The 15,863-nt window shown below is 60.7% G+C and overlaps 3 protein-coding genes and 1 long non-coding RNA gene across 7 annotated transcripts; 3 read left to right on the top strand and 1 right to left on the bottom strand.

Moving 5' to 3' along the window:
- The first annotated feature begins 117 nt into the window (after positions 1-117).
- On the top strand, positions 118-6,027 carry GDPD3 (glycerophosphodiester phosphodiesterase domain containing 3). Its single transcript, XM_084882978.1, has 10 exons — positions 118-744; positions 1,042-1,084; positions 1,289-1,424; positions 1,500-1,545; positions 1,691-1,809; positions 1,893-1,982; positions 2,308-2,441; positions 3,928-3,987; positions 4,082-4,133; positions 5,838-6,027. Exons 1-10 carry the CDS (start codon positions 606-608, stop codon positions 5,964-5,966), a joined length of 948 nt encoding a protein of 315 aa, XP_084739104.1. The 5' UTR covers positions 118-605; the 3' UTR covers positions 5,967-6,027.
- Positions 4,238-7,045, bottom strand: LOC311622154. Its single transcript, XR_014794959.1, has 3 exons — positions 6,917-7,045; positions 6,433-6,524; positions 4,238-5,273 (listed from the first exon to the last, which is right to left on the bottom strand). It is a non-coding gene; the product is annotated as an uncharacterized lncRNA (long non-coding RNA).
- A 95-nt stretch (positions 7,046-7,140) lies between these two features.
- On the top strand, positions 7,141-10,360 carry YPEL3 (yippee like 3). 4 transcript variants are annotated; one of them, XM_084882987.1, is made up of 5 exons: positions 7,141-7,292; positions 7,948-8,130; positions 8,236-8,279; positions 8,467-8,575; positions 9,869-10,360. In XM_084882987.1, the coding sequence occupies exons 2-5, from the start codon at positions 8,014-8,016 to the stop codon at positions 9,956-9,958; spliced, it is 360 nt and encodes a 119-aa protein (XP_084739113.1). In that variant the 5' UTR covers positions 7,141-7,292; positions 7,948-8,013; the 3' UTR covers positions 9,959-10,360. The 4 variants fall into 4 exon arrangements, with proteins under 4 accessions (XP_084739113.1, XP_084739114.1, XP_084739116.1 ...); XM_084882988.1 differs by having other exon boundaries at positions 7,167-7,472; XM_084882990.1 differs by having other exon boundaries at positions 7,173-7,410.
- Positions 10,361-11,389: 1,029 nt separating this feature from the next.
- TBX6 (T-box transcription factor 6) lies at positions 11,390-15,784 on the top strand. Its single transcript, XM_084882992.1, has 8 exons — positions 11,390-11,522; positions 11,605-11,839; positions 12,999-13,266; positions 13,348-13,494; positions 13,574-13,644; positions 14,529-14,602; positions 14,684-14,867; positions 14,946-15,784. The coding sequence occupies exons 1-8, from the start codon at positions 11,405-11,407 to the stop codon at positions 15,151-15,153; spliced, it is 1,305 nt and encodes a 434-aa protein (XP_084739118.1). The 5' UTR covers positions 11,390-11,404; the 3' UTR covers positions 15,154-15,784.
- Positions 15,785-15,863: the final 79 nt, after the last annotated feature.

The raw sequence follows: 15,863 nt of genomic DNA on the forward strand, positions 1-15,863 counted from the left end.
GCCCACGCGTGTCCCTCGCCGTGGCCGCTCCGAGGACGGGCACTCCCCCCAGCCGCCTCCCGCGGTGGCTGTACCCGGCCCTGGCCCCGCCGGCTCCCCCATGGCCAGGGCTGGAGAGGGGAGTGTGAGAAGCTCCGCCTCCTGGACAGAGGGGGGACCATTTCCCCGTAGCCGCCGTCCTCTCCCCTCTCCGACGTCTTCCTGACCGGCTGGGGCGATCCGGGGGTGACTCCGGCACCCCACACCCCCCTGGGTTTTCTAGAATGGCAAGGGATGGTCCCCCCGGCCATGTGCCCAATGGTAGGGGGACAAGGGGGGTGTGGGGGAACCTGGCTCCCCAGGGCTGTCGAGCAGAGAGGGCGCTGGGATCTGTGAGGGTCTGGGGGGTGAGGGCCAGGGCCGCTTGGCCTCGCCATGCACCTGAGCTCCATCCAGCTGGGCCCTGCAGCCTGGCGCTGGGCCAGCAGCAGGCTGAGCAAGTCGCAGGGGCGTGGTGGTGACCAGTGGAGGAATCAGCCTACATTAGCCAGGCAGTCGCAAGGCGGCACAGTTCACCGGCGACAGCTGAGCCGGTGGCAGCCGGATCGGAGCCGGGAGGCCGCGCCATGAGCTCCGTGCTGTACTATGCCCTGCCCGCCCTGGGCAGCTACGCCTTGCTCTCCATCTTCCTCCTGCGCCGGCCACGCCTGCTGCACCCACCCCGGGCTCCGGCCTTCCGCCCCCGCCTGGGGGCCCACCGGGGAGGTGAGCCCGGGGAGGAGGGGGTGTGGGCCTCTGAGGGTGGACTAGGGAGAGCGAGACACGCGCCAAGGTGGACAGCAGAGGGGGGAGGGCTAAGGGGCCAGATGTCAGAAAGAGGGCAGCCCGAGGAGGAGGAGAGCAGCCCGAGGAGGAGGAGGGCAGCCCGAGGAGGAGGAGGGCAGATGGCCGGGGGATGTGGGACGAGGAAAGAGGCTGCCCACCTGGGCTGACGGGTGACGAGGCTGGGCCAGGGGAGAGGACGGGGCCCAGCCCCAGGACCCACCGCGCTGCCCCACACAGGGTCCGGAGAGAGGCTGGAGAACACCATGGAGGCCATGGAGAAGTGAGTGCACGCCCCCCCGCCCTCCCCCCCGCTGAGCTGCGAGGCCGTGCCAGCTGGTGCCCAGGGTGCCGCGCTTCCTCGCCTGGGTGACCGGAGCCCCCGGAGGCATCGCGCCGCCCGCACAGCCCGCTTCCACTTGCCCCGCGCTCCCCTGGACCTCCCCGCCACCCTGTGCCCACGGCCCGCTGACCTTTGCGCCCTCAGCGCCATGGCCCAGCGCTCGGACCTCCTGGAGCTGGACTGTCAGCTGACCCGGGATGGCGTGGTGGTGGTGTCCCACGACGAGAACCTGTCCCGCCAGTCAGGCGTGAACCGGGATGTGAGCAGCCTGGCGTTCGAGGTGGGCCTTGCCCTAGCCCCCCCTTACCCAGACAGCCCCCCCATGCCCTCCCGGTGACATGCCCCTGTCCCCCAGGAGCTGCCCCTCTACAAGGAGGAGCTGGAGGTTTACTTCTCGCCGGGTAAGAGCACGGTGTGAGCCCGGGGCTGGGCCAGCGAGCGGGGTCAGGGCCCCAGCCTCTGCCCTCTCTTCTCCTCCGGCACTTGCCCCCTTTCCCTGGGTTCCCGCCCGCCAAGCCTCCTCTGGCCTCTCCCGTCACCCCGCAGGCCACTTTGCACATGGGTCGGACAGGCGCATGGTGCGTCTGGAGGACATTTTCCAGAGGTTCCCTCGGGTGCCCGTGAGTTTGGAGGTCAAAGAGGAAAACGAGCAGCTCATTCACAAGGTGGTGCTGTGGGCAGGGTGGGGAGGGCCCGGCCTGGGAGAGGCCCGACTCACTCCCTTTCATCTCCTCCCTCCTCCCTGCAGATAGCCAGCCTGGTGAGGCACTTTGACCGCAATGAAATCACCATCTGGGCCTCGGAGAAGAGCTCGATCATGAAGAAGTGCAAGGCCGCCGTGAGTCCCTTTCCCTCCGGCTCCTGCAGCCCCTCCTCCCAGCGGCTGGAGCCCGCCCCTCCTGCGGGCCTAGGCTAGTGGGGGGCCTGGGGGTTCTGGGCGACTTGGAGAGGAGAGCTGTGGAGGAAGTATGTGGCCAAGTCAGGTCCTGCTGCTGGAACAGGGAGGCTGCATTTAGGCCCTGAGTGCTGGGCCGAGACGTGGCTTTGATCCCGCAGATAATAGGGTTTCTTGATGTTCCAAAGCTATGTCCCCTGCAGCCCAAGCCTCTCTGCTTCCCCAGGAGCAGACTGACTGCTCTCACCCCCCTCTCCTTGCCTCCCAGAACCCCGATATGCCGCTCTCCTTCACGAGATGGCGCGCGATCCGGCTGTTGCTGCTGTACTACCTGGGGCTGCTGCCCTTCGTCCCCATCCCTGAGAAGTTCCTCCTGTGCTTCCTGCCCACCATCATCAACAGGTGCCCACAGGGCCCCCCTCCCCCTCTCCCCCCTCCCCCAGGCTGCCAGCTGCTTCTGTCCTTGGGAAAACACCCACCCCCCATCCCAAGCCCCATTTTGTGGGGTCCCCCGCCGCCTTCCGCGTAACCCCCACAGTACTTTGAAGACAAGGGTTCTCAGGCAGCATTCATGAATACCAAGAGGACCGGGAACCCTGTGAAATTCTATGCAAATGCACTAGGCTGTAGGTGTGGATGGGGCTTTGGAACAAAAGGTTCATGTACTGGTCCATTCACCCAACTGGTATTTATCGAATGCCTGCTCTGTTCCAGGTGCAGCCACACTAGTAATCAAGCAGGGTGGGTGGGGCAAGGCCCTCCGTTTACAGTCCGGCTAGGGAGACACGTGTTAATGACAGCATCACTCTGATCCTCAAAAGGAAAAGCAAGTGTTTTCCTGCGGGGGAAACAAGGATTAACAAAGTAACATCTGGGGAAAGGATGGGGAACTCGGATATCCGCCAGCTCTGGGGCCGCCGCCCCTGCTGTCGGAGCTTCCCCGCCTGGCCCAGTGCTGTCTGCTGCCCCCTGTTGTCATGAGAAGCTCCCAGCCAGCCCCCACAATCCTTTGCTACAAAGACATCTTTATCCGACAGAACTCTGTGTGGAGCGTTTTTATACAGATGGACAGTGTTTCCACATCCCTCAGTTAGCTGAGCTGTACTCTGCAGCACCCCGGGGGGTACAGGAGTCATGACCCCACAGAACATGGGGAATCTGAGGCTCAGGGGTTCTGTAACTTGCTCGAGGTGATCCAGCTAGAAGTCCAGAGCCTGGCTTGCCCCGGGTCCGACTCCAAAGCCTGGGAAGGGCCTCGAGGGCCGCCCCAGGAGTGGGACAAGCAGGGCGAGCAGCCGGCCCATCAGACGCTGTCTGTGCTCAGGAGGCTGTCAGGCCCAGCGGGGAGAACCCCAGACTGTGTGTCCAGCGTGGGATTCAGGCTGGGTTTCAGGCCTGGCCCCACCAGACTTGCACGTGACCTCGGGCAAGTTAATAAAAGTCTCCAAGACTTAGTTTCCCTTCTGAAAAGCTGAGGGGTGGGCACACCCTCAACGCATGGAGTCAAGGAGGCAGGAGGAGGATCTCGCTGAACAAAGGGTGAATTGTCTGTCTGGGCAACTGCAAAGGTTCTTTTTTATTATTATTATTTTGTATTTCAGAGAGGAAGGGAGAGAGAGAAACATCAATGATGAGAATCACTGATCAGCTGCCTCCTGCACACCCCCTACTGGGGATCGAGGCCATAACCCGGGGAATGTGCCCTTGACCGGAATTGAACCCGGGACTCTTCAAAAGTCCACAGAGCAAAACTCTATCCACTGAGCCAAACTGGCCAGGGCTGCAGAGGTTCTCTTAGAGGGGGTAGGTTTCACTGGTCAGGGATCACGACCACCCCCAATCTCCACCCCATGACGGAGAGAGACCCATGGATTCCCCTTCTCCACAGGACCTACTTCCCGTTCTCCTCCTCTGCGCTGAACCGGCTGTCAGCCGCGGTTACTAAATGGTAGGTGGGCGAGAAGGCTGGGTGGTGTCCCAGAGAGACCTGCCTCTGCCCTTCTCCTCAGTCCCCCCATCTTGACCTTTGCCCCCCCCCCCAGGCTCATCATGAGGAAAAGTCTGATCCAACACCTGGAGCAGCGAGGAGTGCAGGTGAGGCTTCGCTGGCACAGCTCCGGCCACCGCTCTGCCCTGACCAGCTGGCGCCCTGGGCAGGTCACCCTCAGAGCCTCGGTGTCCTCACTGTAAATGGGCTAATGACAGAGTTGGCTCCTCTGGATGTGCACCTGGTACTTAGCAAGAGCTTGGTAAGCGCTGGCCATTCTGGTGATGTGCCGAGCTCTCCTGGCCCCCGAGGAAGGGCTGGGCACAGGCCAGAGGGAAAAGGCGCCTGTCACCTCCTCCCGCTCCCAAGCTCCCGCTCTGACCGGTCATTTAATTGGCAAACCTCTGCTGAGCATATATTCCGGGCACCAGGGCACTGAGCGGGGAGTTTACCGGGCAAAGCTGGGAAAGGAAGCAGGCCATCACCATCACAGGAAAGGAAAGGGGAAGGCAGGAAGGGAGGGTGCGGAGGCCCGAGGGGTCAGAGGCCTCGGGGAGCAGAGAGGCGCTGGCTCAGGGGCGGACAAGGAGCACAGGTGGGAGGCCCCTGTGGGAGGGCCCAGAGGAGCTGGAGGCTGGCAGTCTGAGAGACAGAGGCCACTGTGGCAGCCTGGACCCAGCCTGGAGGAAGCGGCACCAGGGAGGCTGGAGAAGGCAGGCAGCTGAAGGACCTCAAGCCAAGGACCTCTGCAAGGAGCCTGGGCTTCTGCCCAAAGGGAGGGGAAGCTTTGGAGGGAAGAGACCATTGAGATTTGCTGAGGGAGGGTCATCGTGTGCAGAAGTGACTGGGGGGGCCCCTGTGGGAGCAGTCTCAGGAGGAGGCAGATGCTGTCATGGTCAGGATTTGGGCTCATGTGCGAACAGTGGGGATGGATGGAAGAGTGGAGTCACAGACAAGCCACTGATTAGATGGGGGCAGTGAGGATGAGCTTCAAGGAGGCTGGACCTCACCGCTCAGCTGGCATGTCAGGAACCCAGAGGCCCAGTGGCTTGCCCAGGGCACAGATCCTGGTCTCCCTCATGTCAGTGCCCATGGGAGAGGACTCGGCAGGCAGGGAAGGGAGAGCAGCAGTGGGCACGGGCAGGCTGGCGGGGCGGCCTGCTGGTACACAGCCCACAGCTGGCCTCCGTGGTGTGCCTGCTGCCTCGGCCGATTTCTGGTTGCCCACGTGAAGTCGCTGAACGGAGCTGGGAAGAGAAGGGAAGAGAACATCGTTGCAGACTATTTCCACTGGGCACACTGGACAGTCATAAATCCTCTCCCGGACATAGGGGGAAGTAAGAAGGAGGAAGTGATCCGTTTTTAGATTTTATTGCCTTTAATACTATTTACAGAGTTGCAAGTTTATACAGTTAATATTTAACAATGGCTGTGTTCCAAACCAATTTTAAAAACTTCTGAAAATTGCCGAAACCGGTTTGGCTCAATGGATAAAGCGTCGGCTTGGGGACTGAAAGGTCCCGGGTTCGATTCCAGTCAAGGGCATGTACCTTGGTTGTGGGCACATCCCCAGTAAGGGGTATGCAAGAGGCAGCTGATTGATGACTCTCTCTCATTGATGTTTCTAACTCTCTATCTCTCTCCCTTCCTCTCTGTACAAAATCAATAAAATATATTAAAAAAAAAAAAAAACTTCCGAAAATGGAACCACTGGGAGGCCTGCACCCAGGGGAGCGCTGACCAGCTGGGTGCCGGGGGCGTTCCAGGCCAAGCTGTGGAAAAGCCCCTTCTTTCCCTCCCTCCCCCCTCAGGTGGTATTCTGGTGCCTGAACGAAGAGGTGGATTTTGAAGCGGCCTACGGCCTGGGGGCCACCGGCGTCATGACCGATTACCCCACGGCCCTGCGGCGCTACCTGGACAGCCACCGCGCGGCCGCCTAATCCCCTAAGCCGGAGGCCCTGCCCTCCACGTTTCTCCTTCCCAATAAATATTTTATTTTTAGTCAAGACTTTCCGCATTCTTTTTAGAGGGTGGAGGGTGTCTGGGTGTCAGAGATCCTCGAAAACTCTAAAGATGGCAGCCTAAGGCTGGAGTCTGGGACCCGAACCGGCCTGACCCACTGGTTCCGCCACATTCCGGAGCCAGAGCGATGCCACTCCCTGTGCCAGCCTGGCCTCCACTCTCCTCAGGAATGTCCCTTCGGAGCCACAGAGAATGGGTCCATTCTTCTGAGGCCACTAAGAGCCAGGCTCACAGCGAGGGCCTGGGCTGGCCGCAGAGGTGGGCATGGCAGGCGGCAGGCCCGGCACCACCTGCTGCCTCGCCTCGCCAACCTTCCCCACCCAGGTTTCTGCTCCAGACGCTCCCAGTTCCTTGGCCCTCTCAGGTGGCATGTCTGTCACTCACTTATGAAACCGGCTTTCACCAGCCTGTGGTGACTCGAGGCCAGGCCGGCCTGAGGCCGTGCAGGGAACCAGACAAGGTTAGCATGGCAGACCCTGCAAACAGTGAGAAAGAGGAAGGGGAAGCCCGAAGCAGGCACGAGCTCAGCCTGGAGGGCCAGGCTGGAGCGGGCGCAGCTCAGCTGGGCTCGGCTGGTTCCCAGGCTCCGGCCTGGGGCTCTAACCGACCACACCTTTGGCTCCTCCATTCCGAGGCGGTCCCTGGTGCAATGGCCAAGGCCGTGGACTCGGACCCAAGCGAGAATGCCAGCTCTGCCTCTTGCAGGCGGACAGCCTCGGCAGACGGGGAGCAGCAGCAGCAGCTGCCTCGGGGTTGCAGCGGGATGCAGGGTGGGCCCGGACGGGGGAGCGCGGGGAATTATGACTATTCTGTCCCCGGGGGCGTGCATCCAGACACCGCCCCTCCTAACGCCGCGCAGCCCGGGTACCTCTCACACGCGCCCCTCCGAACCGCGGGCGGCCGGGGAGGGGGCCCGGCCCGGGCCGGGCCGGGCCGGCGGCAGCGGACTGCGGGCGGCACCGCATTTCCGGGCGGCAGAGCAGAGCGGGGGCGGGGCGGCCCGGCCTGCGCCGGCCGCGGCGTGACGCGCCCCCTCATTTGCATGCTGCGCGCCGATTGGCCGCGTTGCCGCGGGGCCCAGGGCTGGCCCCCTCCCCCTCCCGCCGCAGCGGCGGAGCAGCTGTTCTCGGTGTAAACAAGTCGCGGCGACGGGAACCGGGCCGGGGTGGGGGACGGCGCCCCCAGGGCCCCCCACTCCCAGGCCAGCCTCCCCGGCGGACCGGGCTCCCGCGCGCCCAGGCGAGGTGAGGCCCGCACCCTCAGGGCTGCGCGTCGCCCCGAGCCCCGCCCCGCCAGCGAGGACTGTCCCCTTCCCCGGCGCCCGCCCCCCGCCCCGCGCCCCAGGTGAGCCCCGGGTCTCAGGTAAGGCTCCGCGATGCAGGTAAGAGCCAGCCCTCGGCAGAGACGAGGCTCGGCGTCCCCAGGTAAGAGCTCCTCCCCCCTCGGTGACCCTCCAACTAAGGAAGGCCCCAGCCTTTTCCCCAGATGAGCTTCCTGCACGGTGTATACGTGCAGTGGCCCCCCAGCTCCGCCCTCCGCAGCTCACATGAGATCCTAAGACCATCCAATGCCCAGCCCCTTCCTGCTCCCCTAAACAGAGCCGACAGCTCATGCACTCTAAAGCCCCTTCCTCCAGTTTCAGTTGCCAGGTCAGCTGGGGTGAGGCTGAAAGCAGGTGGGGGACTCATCTTGAGCCCCTCCTAGCCTCAGTTTCCCCAGTGATGCAACTTGAGGCCTCTTCAGTGAGTCAAAACGGAGCCAGCTCTGGCCCCTGGAGAGGCTGCTGGCTCTGGGGAGAGGAGACAGCAGCCAAGTGTGACACAGAGAGTCCCCGTGGCCCTGGGCGTGCCTGCTGGTGTGCCTGGGGTCCTGACAGGACACTCCCTCCCTCCCCCACAGGCGCTGGGCTCCCTCTGCTCCCCGTGGGCCGCTCCCCGCGTGGGGCCACTGCCCCTGGCCCCCGCCATGGTGCGGATTTCAAAACCCAAGACGTTTCAGGCCTACTTGGATGACTGTCACCGGAGGTATAGCTGTGCCCACTGCCGTGCCCACCTGGCCAACCACGACGACCTCATCTCCAAGGTAACCGGATCACAGTTAGGGCTGGAATGGAAGGTGAGCGGGGGGGCGGCTGCTTGGTAGCTCCCCACCAATAACCCTGACCCCCTCTTCCCTCCCTTTCCCTAGTCCTTCCAGGGCAGTCAGGGGCGTGCCTACCTCTTCAATTCCGTGTGAGTATCTGTCCTCCTGTCTTTCTTTTCCTGACCTCTTTTGTGACCTGTGACCCATGGCACATGCTGAGACTCTCAGAGCCCCCTGGTCAGGCAAGAAGCCGAGGACAGACACAGTTGGATGCAAGCTAGAGGTGGGCTCTGTGATGGCGGGACCCTCCCTGGGACTGCCCCTGTGTCCCCGCAGGGTGAACGTGGGCTGCGGGCCAGCCGAGGAGCGGGTGCTGCTCACAGGCCTTCATGCTGTCGCTGACATCCACTGCGAGAACTGCAAGACCACTTTGGGCTGGAAATATGTGAGTCAGTGACCTCTGACCCCAAGCTAGCTTTGGACATGACCTCACATCACAAGCGGTCACCTGATCACCTCTCATAGTGGATGGGCCCAGCTCACACAAGTCAAACGTCTTTTCCTCCCCTGGCCATGTTTTCATCTCTCACGTCCCCCAAGGCTTTTATTTTTTTCTCTTAACCCATCCGGCTCCTCACAGGGACAAGCGCCCCATTTTAGAGATGACGATATAATCAGAATTACCATTTATTAAACCCTTCCTGTTATGTGCATAACAGCAATCATGACAACAGTCCTGTAGGTAGAGTCTACAGAAGAAGGAAGGCCCAGAGGTGTTAGGTAACTTGCCCAAGGTCACACATCCAGCAAGCTGCATAATAGGGACCAGAATCCGGCTTCGTTTTGTTTTTAACTCCAAGCCCTTGACCCCAGCTTCTGTGACCATTCAGAGGATCAGAGAAGTTGCCCAAGACCCCACAGCAGCAGAGCCTGGGTCCATGGGCCTCCTTTCCACTGCCCCGGTTACCACTGCTGCCACCCAGGGTCTGATTTCACTCCTCCGAGTTTCATTTCCTTACCTGGCATGGAGGATAAAGCCGCCACTTGGCACCCAGGACTGTTATGGTGATCAGATTAGATGCAGCAGAAGATGCTCTTGGGAAACTGCAGCTGCTTGGAGCTGGGGGCCTTGGTGATGTGGAGGCCCTGGGCCGAGACAGCCAGGCAGCCCTGACCAGAGTCCACCCCGGCCCTGCACAGACAGGCTTTGTGTACCTGTGCAGGTGGCGTGGCCTCCCGGAACTTTGTAAGGAGCTGGCCAGTTCAGAGGTCAAAAACTCAAGTGCTTGCAGGGCCAAGCAGATCCTGTGGGTCTGCAAAAGGGGCAACCTAGATTGTGGGCAAAGGGAGAGGCAGCCTGTGCCATGCTGGAGTCAGCACAGCCTGCCTCTGTGTTAGTATTTCCGTTACTTCTGTCAAACTCTGTTGGCCAAGAAACACGTGTAGGCCCCAGAATTGGCACTCGGGCTCCCAGTTTGTAGCCCCTGGGTCCTGTGGACACTTCCATATCCTCATTGTCGGAGCCAACAGTATCCTTTAGAAAGCACCCATCATTCAGGGAGCCGTCTGCCCCATCAGTGAGGACCAGCTCGGCGTCTGTGGGCAGATGGCTTGGCTTCTCTGGGAGACAGTTTCCTGGGCTGTGGAATAGGGCCCGTCATACCCAGGCCCCACCCTCCCTCTGTCCCTGCCAGGAGGGCCCTTGCTCCAGGGATGACGGCCTCTCCCCTCCTTTCAGGAACAGGCCTTTGAGAGCAGCCAGAAGTACAAAGAGGGGAAGTACATCATTGAACTCAACCACATGATCAAAGACAACGGCTGGGACTGACCCCCACTCTTGCCGCATGTGGCTCCAGCCCGGCCTGGCCGCCAGGGGGCGCCACTGGCTTCCCTTCTCCGCCGGAAGGGAGCTCTGGACCCGCAGAGCGCCTGCGGAGGAAGGATTCGGCTCCTGTACATATATTTTATTGCATGCACTGTGACCTTGGGGAGGGGGGGTCAGAAGGTGGACTACACCCCCACCCCCACCTCCCTGCGATCTGGCTGGCTTGGATCTCATTTTTTTAACCTCTTCCTGCCCCGCCTACCCTCTAGATATGGCCTGTGTGCTGTTCTCAGCCCAGTGCAGCATCTGCCCTGTGAACTCCTCCCACTGGGCTCCTCTTACCGCACGCGTGTCCCCTCCCCTAGTCTGTAGCGTTTGTATATAATAATAAAACAATGAAGCGGAGACGGCCCCAGGCGTATGTGGAATCGGGAAGGGGGAACTCAGGTGCAGAATCCTGTCTCCATAGACCTGTCCCTGCTGAGCCCCAGTGGGGCAGCAGGTAGGCAGGCACCGCGGCTGAAGGTGGGAGTGTCCGCTCCTGGGGCCCGGCCTCAGCCCTCTCCTCTGGGACCTGGGACTGGTCCGCCCATGGTGCCGGGGCCCACTCTGGCTCCCTAGACCTTGATCTCGGCTGATCGGCTTCTCAACTTCAGCGTTTGCCACCGCCAGGCGGCCCCCACGGCACCTCTTGATCTCTGTGGCTAAGTTGGCGCTGTGTCTGCTGGGAAGTGTAGTTCCCAGGGCCCCCCAGCACGGGACCTTCTGGAAAACCCAGGCACCAGCCAGATGGAGGCGTGGAGCTGGGGAGCTCTGTAAACTTCTGAGACTTGAGTGAGGGTGGAACATGCAAACCAGGAAGGGCTCCAGGGTTTGGGCCTCGGCTGCGGCTGCGGGCTCCAGGGCCCCGTTTAACCATCTGTTCAGGCTCCCTCCCTCCAGCCGGCTCATTCCCTCCCTTCGTGCTTCATCCCTCCAAGCCCCATCCTCCAAGTGAGGGTGGTGGGGGTCACCTGATAGGGAAGTCTGAGCAGCCACGGTCTGCCCCAGGACTCCAGGCTCCCTCCCAGGGTGCAGGCCCCGCCCCCTCAGTAGCTTACCCCTAGCTGCGGCTCCCCCCGTGGGAACGGGGACCAGCTGGCCGGAAGCGCCAAACTGCGTCCCTGTCCAAGTGCCGGGGATCAATCAGGCCGAGGAGTTAATTATGTAATGAGGGGCAGGGGGTCGAGGCCAATGAAGCCTGCGGGGGAAGGTGCCCAGGTATCCGGCCCCCTCTTGTACCCTTTCCAGGCCCCAGGGGTCTCCACCCCAGCCCAACTCCAGGGCCCCAAAGAGGGAGGGGCTGTGATCCTGGGTCTGGAAGGGGCTGAGCTGTGAGCTATAAAGGGGGCATCTCCCAGCACCAGGAGACTCTAGGCAGCCAGACCCGAGGCCAGACAGGACTACTCCATGTATCATCCAAGAGAGTTGTACCCCTCCCTGGGGACCGGCTACCGCCTCGGGCCCCCCCAGCCCGTGACCGAGCCCAGCTTCCCGCCCGCCCTGGCAGAGGGGTACCGCTACCCTGGTGAGCTTTGGGAGGAGCTCCTGCGCGGGACTGAGGGTTGCTGTGGACCTGGGCTGGCTCCTCATTCTCCCCCCGTCTCCAGATTTGGACACTCCCAAACTGGATTGCTTCCTCTCCGGGATTGAGGCTGCTCCCCGCACCCTGGCGGCTCCCCCACCTCTTCCCCCTCTGCCCCCAGCCCTGGGTGCTGAGCCGTCTCCTCCGGCCCCAGAGGCCCTTCACTCACTCCCTGGAGTCAGCCTGAGCCTGGAGAACCAGGAGCTGTGGAAAGAGTTCAATTCTGTGGGAACAGAGATGATCATCACCAAAGCTGGGAGGTGAGGGGGCTGGGCCAGGGTCAGAGGACCCAGTGTGTCCTGGTGGGGGTCTCTTGGGAAAGGTGGAATTCCTGGTGAGGGGGCCAGTTTGAGGGTTTCCAGGGGGGCTAGAGCTCTGCCTGAGTTCGGAACGTGACTGTGGTCTGGGCCGTGAGTTCAGAATGTGACTGGTCATGGGTCATGCTGTGGCGAAGGTCTGTGGCAAGAGGCATAGGTCTGGGCCATATCCAGAGTCTGGCTGGATTATAGCTTAGTTAGTATGTGGCCTAGACCAAGGGGTCAGTCTATGGCTGGAGTTGGGCTTCAGACTATCACTAGAGTCAAGGGCAGCCAGTGGCCAGCATCAGGGAAGTCTGGTTAGGATCAGGTTAGCATTAGGGTTTGTCAGTACATGACTGGGTCCAGGGTCACCTTGGAGGCAGCGATGTGGCCACTGTGTGGCCTTGTGGAGGTCTTTATCTAGGCCAGGAACTTGGGCCCTGGCATGGTATCTTCTCCATTGAAAGCAGGGTTGGGTGTGTGTGTGTGTGTGTGCGCGCGCGCACTTTTATTTGTTAATTCTCACCAGAGAACATTTTTTTTCATTGATTTTGAGTGGGAGAGGGAGAAACATCAATGTGAGAAACACAACTGGTTGCCGCCTCCCACATGCATCCAGATCAGGGCTGGGGATCAAACCTGCAACCCGAGTACATTCCCTTGACCAGGAATCAAACCTGAGACCCTCAGGTGTGAGGGCCAACACTCCAACCACTGACCCACACCGGCCAGGGCTTTTTTTTCCCCCCCACTTCCCTGAAGCAAGTTTGTCCAGTGGCTGTAGATTCTGGTGCTGGAGACCAGATGAGATCATCGGGGTGGAGAACAGAGGCTCCTGGCAAGATTTCCAGGAGAAAACTGTGACACCCCTGCTTCTGCAAATGGAGTTGGAAGGGCCCAGAGACAGGGTTGCGAGCTCTGCTTCAACCTTTGTGACAGATCAGATCACATCACCTAAGCTGCTCTCATGCTGCCCTTCTATAAAATGGGATGACACAGCTTCCAGGCCCTACCCTCCGTTCTAACTCCAGCTGAGCTGGGGGCTCTGCTCCCTTGTCAGTGCTGTGCCTGCTTGTGGCTGTTGGGTAGCTCAGGCTCACCCATCTTCTCTCCCACCCAGACGCATGTTCCCTGCTTGTCGCGTGTCCGTCACTGGCCTGGACCCCGAGGCCCGCTACCTGTTCCTTCTGGACGTGGTGCCAGTGGACGGAGCTCGCTACCGTTGGCAGGGCCGGCGCTGGGAGCCCAGCGGCAAAGCCGAGCCTCGCCTGCCTGACCGTGTCTACATTCACCCCGACTCCCCCGCTACCGGCGCCCACTGGATGCGGCAGCCTGTGTCTTTCCATCGTGTCAAGCTCACCAACAGCACCCTGGACCCTCATGGCCACGTGAGGCCCAGGCTGGGGTCCCAGGCTGGGGGTGGGGCTGGAGCCCAGGGCTAGGGGTCACTCCTGCTTCTTCCCTCCCAGCTGATCTTGCACTCCATGCACAAGTATCAGCCCCGCGTGCACCTCGTGCGGGCCGCACAGCTCTGCAGCCAACATTGGGGGGGCGTTGCCTCCTTCCGCTTCCCTGAGACCGTGTTCATCTCCGTGACGGCCTACCAGAACCCACGGGTGAGTGACCCTGCCTGAGGGGTGGGGGTGGTACCCTCCCTCAGCTGCAGGAGCTCTGACTCTGGCTCTGTGCCCCCAGATCACACAACTGAAGATTGCAGCCAACCCTTTTGCCAAGGGTTTCCGGGAGAATGGCAGGAACTGTAAGAGGTGGGCACCGTTCATTCCCTCATTCATTCAACAAATGTTTATTAATTCCCCACTATGTGCGCACAGTGGGTGATTAATACACATTCAATGGTAAATAGAAACATTTATTCATTCATTGATTCAACAAATACTTGCTTAGCACCTAGTGCCAGGCACAGTTGTAGGCACCGGAGAAGCATCAGTAAACAGGACAAACGAAAGCCCTGTCCTCATGGAACTAATACTCTGGCGGGCAAAGTAGACAACAAACAAGAGAAATAATAGAGGTCAGGATGAGTTCTAAAGACAGAAGAAAGCAAGGAAGAAGAATTGAAGTGTTTATTAGATAAGAGGCCTGGAGAGGCCTCACTGAGAAGAGACTTTGGAGAAGACTGGACAGAGATGTGGGAGGGAGCCATGTGGGCATTTGGGAACAGCATGCTGAGTGTGGAGCCAGCATGGGCAAGGGCCCTGCAGGGAGACAGGTTATGTTCAACAGCAAAGGTTTATCCTTTTATTCTGAGTACAGTCCCCTGAACTGGTTCTTGCCTTCAAGGCAGAAGAGACAAGACATTAATCAAAAGGTGACCCTAACAAATGTAACAGTGTAACTGTTATAAATGTTACCTGAGAGGGCACGTTGTGCTGTGGAGGTCAGAGGCCCTCCTTGAGGAAGTTAAGCCTGAACTGTTCGGCAGGTGAACAGGGGGCAGAAGAGAAGACGGAAAGGCAGCTAGTGAAGATGGGCAGAGCAAGGAAACCACGGGAAAGTTCTAAGTGGGAATACTTTCTAGTTATTTAATTCTCTAGTTCCTTCATCTGAAAAATGAGTGTAATAATAACACCTGGTGGGGTGAATGCCTGGTACCTGGTGATAGTGTCATCACTATCGCTGTATTTCCCAGGGAGCGAGATGCCCGTGTTAAGAGGAAACTGCGGGGCCCAGAGCCAGCAGCCGCAGAGGCCTATGGGAGTGGAGGTGAGTGTAGCCCCACGGTGATGGGGCCAGGCCAGAGGTGCTGATCCTCCTTAGCCCACCCTGGTTCTTTTGTCTCCCAAGATGCACCAGGTGGTCCCTGTGACTCCACCCTGGGCGGGGATGTTCGTGAGCCAGACCCAGAGCAGGCCCCGGCGCCCAGGGAGGCTGCCCCGGCCCCGGCTCCTCTGTGCGGCGGCTCCAGTGCCGAGGCCTACCTCCTGCACCCTGCAGCTTTCCACGGGGCTCCCAGTCACCTTCCAACCAGGTGAGCGGGACAGGGCACAGGCTGGGCCGTCCCAGTCTGGGTCCCTCTCCAGTGTTCTGATACCTTTTTCCCCTTAAGGAACCCCAGCTTCCCTCAGGCTCCAGACTCGGGGCGCCCTGCCCCGTACTCGGCTGCATTCCTAGAGCTGCAGCCTGGGCCGGGAGGCTCAGGATACCCAGCAGCTGCACCCCCAGCACCCTTTGCCTCGCATTTCCTCCAAGGGGGCCCCTTGCCCTTACCTTACCCGGGGGCCTATCTGGATATGGGCTCCAAACCAATGTACTGAGCCATGGCCGGGCCCCTCTGCCTCCCTCAGTCTCCCATCACAGTCCCCTTCCCCCAGGCTGCAGCCCCCTCACTTCTACCGACCCCCTCCCCCACACCAAATGGCTGCCTTGGGCCTCCTCCACCCCACTTCACACTTTGACTTCATTCCCACCCCCCTCTGGCTTCAAAGCTCTGGCTAAGCTGCTGGGAGTCCAGCTGGGGCCAGCTTCCCCTTCCAGGCTCTCACCTCCGTGTGAAGAGGGAGGTTCTGCCGGCCAAATGGGGCCTTGGACCAGCACCACCAACTCCTGGCTTCACCCTTGGGCTCAGCCAGTCATTATTTCCTTGCCCCAGTGCGAGCCACACCAGAGTATTTTTGCTAATAAAACTCAAAAGGCATCAGTGCTCTGGAAACACTGGGCGAATGGTGTTTGGCCCCGGGAGGGACTGGGGCTGGGTGAGCAGAGGTTCTGGGGGAGACCCCGGCCCCTGATCTAGACTTGCCATTTCCAGCTGCTTGGCTCTGTGTGTGCAAATCCACTCGCTCTGGGCCTGGCTCCTCTTCAGGAAAACGGGGAGGCAACGTCCTGACACTCACTGTTCTGAGAATTGAACAGGCGTCTGAGAGCCTGCCCTCTACCTCGCTCAGGAGCGGCCACTCTCAGGGTGGACCGGAGGCTCGGGGAGTGAGCTGACCTCGCCTCACCTTCCTGGAGGGTCCATCCCCGG

The sequence above is a fragment of the Pipistrellus hanaki genome, assembly GCF_964339955.1.
Source record: "Pipistrellus hanaki genome assembly, chromosome: 4".
NCBI lineage: Eukaryota > Metazoa > Chordata > Mammalia > Chiroptera > Vespertilionidae > Pipistrellus > Pipistrellus hanaki.